Source organism: Eucalyptus grandis, chromosome 11, assembly GCF_016545825.1.
Source record: "Eucalyptus grandis isolate ANBG69807.140 chromosome 11, ASM1654582v1, whole genome shotgun sequence".
In the NCBI taxonomy this organism is placed as follows: Eukaryota; Viridiplantae; Streptophyta; class Magnoliopsida; order Myrtales; family Myrtaceae; genus Eucalyptus; species Eucalyptus grandis.
The window spans coordinates 27,607,501-27,617,769 of record NC_052622.1 but is presented as its reverse complement, the minus strand read 5'-3'; the positions used below and the strand labels follow the sequence as shown (position 1 = coordinate 27,617,769).

The 10,269-nt window shown below is 41.9% G+C and overlaps 1 protein-coding gene across 1 annotated transcript; it reads right to left on the bottom strand.

The window, feature by feature from the left end:
* Window positions 1–1,179: 1,179 nt before the first annotated feature.
* On the bottom strand, window positions 1,180–2,092 carry LOC120289861. Its single transcript, XM_039305240.1, has 2 exons — window positions 1,769–2,092; window positions 1,180–1,680 (listed from the first exon to the last, which is right to left on the bottom strand). Exons 1-2 carry the CDS (start codon window positions 2,090–2,092, stop codon window positions 1,180–1,182), a joined length of 825 nt encoding a protein of 274 aa, XP_039161174.1.
* Window positions 2,093–10,269: the final 8,177 nt, after the last annotated feature.

Genomic DNA, 10,269 nt, shown 5'->3' with positions numbered 1-10,269 from the left:
GAAAATTGATAATTATAGAACAAGTAAAAATACCTAGTGGTGGTTGAAGAAATTCCAAGCGAGGAGTCTCGAATGCTGCTGATAGCACCCGGTAATCGTTGGCAGATCCTTCCCAACTAGCATACACAAAAGTGAATTTCATATCAAACAAACATACACACATCACATTTTGAGTGGTACCTCATTTTCTGCCTCTAAATGGAATTTGCTTCGACAAAGGTATAGAAGCATGAACATGAGTACCATCAATAGCGCCCACACAATCCTGTCGTTTTATCAAAGACTAGTGTTATATAAGATTAGCAACAAAATGAAACCGATATTGTAAATGAATGTATGAAAATCTTACATTGAAATAAAGTTTATGGTTGGGATTCATAAGAATCTCATTTGGGACCACATCAAAGGAAGGCGGTACGATGATCTCTTTTGCAAGTTTGAGAACTGCTTTCAACACTATAGTGAAGTATTTGCTAATAGTTTGTCCTGAACGTTGGAATCTCTCGCATAAAGTTCTATTCGAGTTCTTGTGAAAAATCATAAATAAGAATATCCCAATTTGTTCATCTACCTTTATATATCGACTATCTTTCAGCCAACCTATTGCTTTCATCAAATCACAAAGGTTGAGAAAAACGCGTCTCTCCATTCTAAAAGGTTCATATATTATATCTAAATGTCCTTGAAGAACCTCCACCATCCATTCGGGTCCTGACAATATGCTATTCCTAATAGGTTTTCTTGAATGCGTAGACATATCCACCACAACCATGCTCAACCATGCTATCATAATATTGATATCAAAATCATCAAAAATTAGTTCAACCAATTCACCTGTTGCTACTTGATTACACATGCTACTTTCATCCCCCTCCATATTACCTATGCCTTCACATGAAAAAGAGAGAAGAAGATAAACACAATATATAAGGAATATAATAATAATCAACAATAGCCACAAAGTTTTCATAATTGCATTATAAAAAGACCAAAGTATCTCAAATACATAAGTCATACAGTGAAATTAAACAAAATATATAAATCCATAGCATACTACTTAACATCTGTTTAAAGAGATTCAAGAAATCCATGTCTCCTTTCAGGTAACATTGTGATGAAAACCTCTTTCCAAGTGGCATTAACACATGATTGGTTCATAGCTTTGTTGTAAATATTCTGCTATAAATCAAGCATACTATTTAAGACGGCAATCATGGCTGCTGTGGAGTAGGGATCTACAATTGATGGGGCATCTGAGATCACAGAGCCACTTATTGATTGAGCAGTCCTGATTTTAATCATTTCTTGAATGACTTTGTAGGTGTCACTAACATCATATCTGTTACTCTTCCTCCTCATCTTAGAATTTGGAGTCCTATCCTGCTTGTATTTCTTAAGATTTGAGGTAGTAGTCGTATCAGGTATGAAGACCTCCTCATCAATATGTTGTTCATCACATTCCTCTGGATCACTTATTGCATAACCACTACCACCGTCACCATTGTCACCACCATTGTCATCTCTCTCAGAGGACAATACCACTTCTTTAGCATATTCTACCACTTCTTCTGCATTTCCTGCTGCATAGTCTCCAGTAGCATATGTATCACCAAACACGATACATAAATCAGGATACTGAGGAAACCCATCATTTCTGAATTGAGCCCATTTGCTATTATTCTGTAATTTATACAATAATGACAAATGTCAGCAACATAATCAAAGCTTGCAATACAATATGAACAAAATGACCTTGGTAAATTGATACCTTGATGTGAGACTCCCACACACTTTGATCATCCACAGCAACCTTATTGTTTATATTATCCCATCCAAATCCAGATTGCAATAAAAGTTTCTTGAAACTGCTATACTGTTTCTTCAGTTTGTTGACCATGTTCTTCAACTGAATTATACTAAAGTGGAGTCTCGTCCGTTTATTGAATTCGGCATGTATGTTATTCCATCCTGTTTTGTAGAAGGTATAAGTGATGCCATTTCCCTTTGTTACCTCTATTACCAACAAGCTTACAAGCTCATTGGTCAAAGGCTCAGTCCACTTTGCCATACAAACCTCTTTGTGGGAAGCCATTTAACCTTAACCACTTGAGCATCAAATGAGCCATATCAATTGGTGTACCAATTCAAGCTCATAGACTTTGATGTTGATATCACATCAAGCAAAAAGAGAATAATCCTCATATAAAATTTTACAAGCAACCATATATTACAAGCAAAAAAAAAAAACATTCCCACCAATCGATGCCCCATCTATTTGCTCATAATAACCAGCAGTGAAACAGAGACGGCATTTGACAGAAAATTCAAAGATAGGCGAATCTACCCATCTCTTATTCATATACCCACGAGCAGCAAACCCAACTCCAATCTCTTATTCAAATCCACATGTAGCAAACCCAATTTCAATCCTAAGATTCATACGCAAAAAAGCACACGAACCCACGCAAAAAGAAGAGGAATCGGCACGAACCAGAGAAGGGAGGAGACGGGTAGTTTTGCTTCTTTGCGCACTGCGATCCCCGGCCTCGTCGGACGAACTCGAGCGACTCGGTGTCTGCTGCAATGACATTTATATGATGGTTAGAATTATACCCATAGACTAGTCACAATTTGATGTGAATTAAATATTACAACAAAGAAAGCTGATGGCAGAAAGTGAGCTAAATAGGGTTTTAAGCCATTCCAAGAGGCTACACCATGAATGGCTGAGCCGAAGGGATCTCCTTAGCAAGACTTACTCCTATTTTTTGTCCAATAACTTGTTGAATGATATGTTCTTTTTCGTGGAACGTTTTGAAGGCAATTATGCGAGATTTTAAACAAGAAAGCAAACAAACTATGCTAAATGCAAGCATTCAGATACTTCCAATCTTTCACACTCCCACATTTGTATTGACCAAGCTGATCCGAGTTCTTCTCAAATCAAAGCAAAGGGCTCTTGGGCTAATCTATCACTATTGGAGAACTAATTCAATGGGCTTCCCAAAGAAAGACATCAGCACTACATGAATGCTCCCTGGCATATGGGAGAGGCTTTCTTAAATATGCTGAAAAAACAAGGGGGAAAAAGTAACCTCGATAGGACATGTCTAAATCCAAGTTTCGGCCCAGTTAATATAATTTTCAAAATAACTAGTCACTGTAATCGAACATTGAATTGCGAACTGCATACATAGATTGAGAGTCACTCAAGCTAACTAAGGCTCGCCAGTGAATCTCCATCAAGCGGCATTCAACAGTCCCTAATGCCAGAAAGTTACCCACAATCAATCAACTTCCACAACATAGCAACAAACCCCGGTGAAGACATACTTGTATCGCTGCCAAAGGATACGTTCCATATCAACTTTCACAACTAGTAAGAAAAATCTGAGCAAAAATCATCACTTTCTTTTTTGTCAACTCCCGCAAACAAGTAAGCAGTCACCAATCATTTCAAAATAGGGTATCCAAAAACTCCATCTTGATAATGAAATTGCCGAACCTAGAAAAAACAAGAGACAAGACTCCGAGCTATTCATATCTTGGTTCACATCCACAAAATCGAAACCAAATGCTACGAACTGAAGAAAATGCAACCACGTGCCAAACAAACTGACCCTTGAAGACTGAAGTACCGATGAAGCGAGTTGGAGAGGTACCGACAGCTTGAGCCCAGCAAGCATCAAGGGTGAGCAGAGGCATGGCCGACGAATGGCGGCAGCCTTCGAAGCATCAGGCCGTGGCAACCTTCAAACTAGAGAAAGCTAAAAACACATGGGGGCTTCAAGAGTTCTTGGGCATGGAAACTTCCATGGAGATCGTGCATTAACAGGAACAAACGACCCTCATTGTCACAGCAAAACTCCCCTTTGAACGCACGTTCAGGAACAGTCCACGAGGCCAGACCAAAGTGACAGCGTTCGAATTCAAAAAGCAACAGCAACATTGTCGATCAGGCAAAAGACAAACCCCCTCAGCTCGAAAAAACACCAATCCCATTCCACCGAGGGAGCTAATTCATCGCACTCTCGCCGCTAATTCATTGGAACTCGGTTTGAATCATAAGATTCATACACAAAAAATCACATGAACCCACACAAAAAGAAAAAGAAGAGGAATCGGCACGAACCAGAGAAGGGAGGAGATGGGTAGTTCTGCTTCTTTGCGCACTTCGTGGTCCTGGTCGGATGAACTTGAGCGGCTCCGGTGTCTGTTGTAGAGGGCTTTTGGATGAGGCGAGGGGGGCGGATTCGCGAGCAGCTCGTCGCTGGATGAGGAGAGGGCGCGCGGCGTTGCTGAGGTCGCGAGGCAATGGCAGCTTCTAGTGAGACGGAGCAGAGCAGGAGTGGCTCAGCGTCGTGCTCGATCATGTGCGAGGGCTTCGGTGTCGCAGGGGAACGAGTTGCGGGGGTGCAGGCGTGAGATCTGTTGCCGAGGGGTGCTCGGACAACAAGCGGGGACAGTGGGTCGCAGCGAGGGGGTGGATTAGCGAGCAGATGTGGATGAGCAGGAGGAGAGGCAGAGAGCGTCCAGTGGAGGAGGCGATCTGAGTGTCCAATGGAGAAGACGATGTCTCGAGGAGATGAGGAGAGGTGGAGGAGGAGGAGGAGGCAGAGACGTAGAGGAGATGAAGGAGGACTGGCCGAAATTGGGGTTTAGTGGGAGAAATCACTCTTCTAGAAATCAGAAGTAGAAAATTTTTACTTCTGATTTCTCTTCCAAATCAATTTCTGGAATAGATATCTATTCCAGAAATAGAAAAACTTAGTAGGTTTATCAAACAAGTTTCTATTCTAGAAACTGATATGGAATAGAAAAATTATTTTTGGAACAGAAATAATTTTTATCATACACCCCCTTAACTTCTAATTTCTGCTCTAAATCTATTTCTAGAATAGAACTTTGTTCCAGAAATGGAAAAATGAAATTGCGTTATCAAACGGATTTTTGTTCCAAACCTGTTCCAAGGAACAAAAAAACAAAGAAATAAAGAAATAGCAATGTTGTCATGCACGCCCTTAGTAGCCCCTAGTTGGAATAGTGCTTGTTGTACTTCCTCTCGAGTGACCGCAACTGTTAGGAGTGTATTTATTTCCTCTGTTACAACTCGTGGACATTGTGCCAGAATAGGCCTATATTCATAATGTCCAATTGATAGATACAAGTTTTCAAAGAAGTCCATCGTCATCTCCTTCAGTCGCTTTTGATCTCAAATCCACCATTAATTTTCATCATGCATCATACTTATTTTATTTCTTTGCCTCGCTTGGATAGTGGTGGCATGAAAAAATTTGGTGTTGTCCCGCCATCTAAGCCAATTAATCCTTGATCTCATCGGCCAATAATGTTCCTCTTGTTGCCAGAAGTGCTGTATTTCCTCTTTCAATCGATTAACCTTCGCTTTGTCATAATGGCCATTAGGTTAATTTATATGACTCTGAATTTGTTGCTTCAAAGCACTGATTTGATGATGGCCCTGAGAGAATTTCGATCGACTCCGGTTATTGAGGGCCAAAGAGATAGCCTTTAACTTTCTGGGTAGTGTTGAGGCATTCACCTGTAAGAATGCCCAAGAGTCTGTAATGACCGTGCGACACTCCTTATCCTGTAGCCAAAAGGCTTTGAATGTAAAAGCCTTCTTTCTTTTAACTAGGATTACTTTAGTGGTTAAGAAGATCGGGCTATGATCATAACCCAAAGCAGGTAAGGCAAAAATTTCAGCTTTCGGAAATGTCACTCGCCATTCCATAGTACACAGCACCCGATCTAGTCTTTCTTTAACAAAATCATCTCATTCTTTATTTTTTACCCACGTGAAGGCACATCTTTTACTTTCCACATCCATTAGTGAGTAATCATTTAAAAGTTCATGAAATGAATGCATTCGATGCAGTTCCGCTAGCCTCTTGCCAACTTTCTCCCAATGATAGATAATTTCATTGAAATCTCTAGTGCACACCCTTGGTAAGGTATTAGAGTAGCTTATTTATCGCAATTTTGCCCATAAGTTCTGTCTTTGTTGATACACCGCTGGCGCATGAAGGCAGGTGAGACGCATTGGTATTCCACACTTCACATCATTGCAGATCATATCAATGAAATCTGTAGAGTGACGATCCACACACAGGAAAACCTGATCATTCTAGAACACCGACAGACCACCAGCCAAACCTATAGGGTTTACCACATAACAACTTGGGAATTTCAACCTCTTTTGAAGTTGTTGGATCACTACTTCTTGACTTTTAGTTTCCATCAAAAAAACTGCGTCGGGCTTTTCTTGGGCCATGAGAGCCCTTAATGCTTGAACTGTTAGGGGATTGCTCAGACCTTGACAGTTCCAACTTATTAACTTCATTTGTCACTTGGTAGCTTATTAGGGCTAACCACCATAGCCCAACTTCCGGACCCTTCCACCTCAAAAATCGATGTATCCATAAGGTGAGTTTCATCGATCCCCTCTTGCATATAAATGCACAGCCCATAAGGGTTATACTTTTTTAGCTTTCTTGATTAGGCCAGCTTTGGTGTTTAAATTTGTGCTCTTCAGTTTCTTAGATTTTGATAATCCTTCTGCTAAGTCCCTATTAACTTCAAGCTGTTCTGGTGCAGGGAACTTTGCCTTAGTAGCTTCAGCTCCTACTGGTTCACCTTCTTGATGACGCCTCTTGATCAGTTATGTATTGATATTGACTGGTCGCCATGCTGTTATCTCCATGACTCCCTTGTTCTTGATGTTCATTGGATGTTCCACAGGTATCGATTGGGTGGATGGCTGAGGGGTTCCAGTATAATCTCTGCTGCCTCCTCCCGTATGTCTTGTGTCTCGTAAAAGGTTAGCTAAAACGGGCTATGTTCCCGGACTTTAGCACGTAGCCATTGGTCATAATACATCTTATCTTTCCGTTCCATTTTTTCTTCATCAAAAGGAAAGTCTTTGCAATACATAGTGTAATGGCCTAGTTTGCCACATGAGTAGTAGTAGTGTGATAATCTTTCATAGCGAAAATCCAACCAAATGTTCTTCCCTTCCAATCTAATCAGTTTGCCTGTTTTAAGCGGTTCCTATAATCTGATTTCAACTCTGGCCCTCCCCACTCTAAGAGTTGTTCCTTCTTCATACTCGATTTTAACATCCAGCACTCTACCGACATGTCTCACAGTTTTGTAGATCATATTCTCAGTACACCGTTCCAAGGGAAGCCCAAATACTTGAACCCAAAAAGCGCAAATTGTAAAGTCATAATAATGTAGGGGAGTATTTAGGGGCTGTTTGGTTCAGCATTCCCAAGGGGCTTTCAGCCCCGAAAGTCCCTAGGAAAAATTTCAGCCATTTGGTTAAGCATTTGGAGGTATACTTGGGGGAATGCTCTGGAATGCTGAAGGGGGGTTTAATGAATTTTTTTTCTTCCAATATTACCCTCACTGATAATTGAGTTTTCTTGTTTTACCCTAAAAAACAACTGTTCATTGTCTTCCTCGTCTTCCTTGTTTCTTCAAGACCAAAGCTCAGCCGGCGGAGCTCAATCGGTCGAGCTGGTCGCCCACGAACCACCGTCGCCACACATCGCCATGGCCACGCACCATCGTCGCCACACACCGCCGTGGCCACGCACCACCGTTGCGTGGGTCACGACCTTAGCGGCGTCGCCTGGGTCGCGCGACCCACGTGCCGGGCTGAGCGGTACTCAGCCGACCAGATTCGGTCGCCACGGCATCGTGCGACCCACGCCACGGGCTGAGTGGTGCCGCTCAGCCGCCCAGATTCGGTTGCCACGCACCGCCGTCACGTGGGTCGCGGCCTCAGGCGGCGTCGTGCGACCCACGCGATAGGCTAAGTGGTGCTCAGCTGGCCAGATCCGGTTGCTCTGAGGCCGCGTGACCCACATGACAGTGATGCGTGGGTTACGCGACCCGCTGCTCCCCACCACCACCCACCAGCTACCTCCCCACCACGGCCACCAGCTACCTCCCCCACCACGCCACCGGACGCCTCCCCCACCAGCTCCGATTGCCTCCCACTCGCTCCCCTCCTCTGCGTCAACATCTCCTCCTTTTTCCTTCTTTTTTTCCTTTTTCTTTTCACCTCAAAGCTATTTTGCAAAATGCTACACCAAAATAAGAGTTCCCAAACACTTCAGCATTCACCAAATGCCCATTATTCTAAAGATACTTGGGGAAATGGCTTTGCATTTCCCCAAAGTTGAACCAAATAGCCCCTTAGTGTCCAAGGCTTTAAATTGACAAGGTGATTTGAGAAAAGCCAAGGACCATTATCCAATACCCTTTGTTTTTCCCCTTCATAGTTGAACTTAAAAACATACAGTCCAACTTCACGTTGAGATATTTCTACTTGGTCAGTGCACCATGCTCGTTTCATTGTGTTATGAAATGCTTGGAAATTAATGGATGGGTTAGAGAGAAGCTTACCCACCAGTATCGGTTTACATTCCTCTATTTTCTCCATTGGGGTCGCGTCATCCCACACCTCAATTTCTTGTTCTGACCATAGGTGGTTTAATTTGTTGCAGAGTGCGGCGAGGCGTGCATCTTCTTCTTGCTCGGTGCTTTCCATCAAGGATCGGGCCCTAGGATGATTCTTAGGAGAGGCAAGCCGGGTGGACAATCCCACATGCAGAGCAGCTAGGAGCTACAAGAATTGGGAGCGAGACAGTCGAGGGAGGCGACGGACGGATCAAGTGAGGCATGCATTGTTTGAGAGATGGGGGGAAGAGAAATGGCGCCGGTGTAATGGTGATGGTCCCTCGTTGGGAAGGTGAGGTGGGTCTTGGATAACGGGCAGTAATATCTAAGTGAGGAAAGAGATGTAAGGTGAGAAATGGAAGTCCATAACCTGTACTGGAATGGAGCGACAGTGAAGTAAATGGTTGAAACTGAGGACGATAGAGGGGAGATGGTGGTAATCAACTGTGAGTTTTAGGTTTTTGGAAGAAAATGTACCATTAAAGTAGAAAGAGCTCTACATTTCGAGAGAGAAGATTAGAAAGTTTAAAGATAACTATTTTGGTGCAAATAAAAATTATACATTGGATCAAACAAGCAAGTAGATGGTCTTTTCACTTCTCTAATGAGAGGCAATAGATATCATACGACATCTTTGACTTTAAATGGCTCAAAAAGAGACAGTACAATACAACACTAGCAACTGATGTCAAGCTCATAAGGCTTACTATGAAAAGGTACTACTTCATTTTTCATAGACCGAGGAAGAATGCAGTAACCTCATCATCAAATGAAGCGCATCCACACATATGATTCGGATGATAGGCACATCAACATCGACAATAGAAAATGAACGGCAGAAATAAACATAACTGACATTTTAACTCTGCAAAAGCAAGAGATGAGAATCTAGGAGTTGCTGTCAAAAGGAACTAAATTAGGATAAACATCGTGATAGAAACTCAATTTGCATCGTATTGGCAGTTGAATTAGTGGTCTTCCATGGTTAATATTTGGTCCAGAAGTTTGATTCCTGCTACCGAGCAATAGAAATTGAGAACTTGAATGCATAATTGGTCAGATACTATACTCCTAAACAATTAGGGCCCACAAGCAGGTTTGATGCATATCAATTGCATTTACTAACCTTGTTCACCAACTGCAGAGTCTCGAGTAACCAGACCAGTTCAAATTTTTACATTTTTTCCTTCCATGAAGCAAAACTTCAGTGAAATAACAATCCTTGAGAGGAGGATGACCAGAACCAAGTTATAGAATGGCTATGATATTCCTTATGGACCTGAGCTCACTAGTATGTACCCGAGTAGACGCGAAAGTACATGTGCATGTCAGTGTGCACACATGTTGGCATGCCTTAGACCATAAATTATACATTCACAATAATTCACCTGAAGATTTACGGAAAAGCAATGTGGCTGATATCATAAATAAATTAAATTACAATGGTTCAAATACTCCCAAGGAAAGAAAGCTCAGATCGAACATGGATCTTCCTAATGACTGTTGAAGACATTATTAATCCCTTAGATGGTGCTGTTGCTGCAGAAAAGTCTCATTTACGCGGTTTCTAATTTCTACACAAATACTACCATACTATTGTCAAATATACAGAAATATTGATGACATGAAGTGTAATAACCTAGACAAGGAGAAAAACAGGACATAGCTAGAGATAATATGCTTTCTAGTAGGTAATAGGCGAGGGAGGATGATGTTGTTGCTGTCAAGACTACAAGAGATGAAACAAAACTAAATTTGTCAAACAAGGCCAAAGGAGAGAGA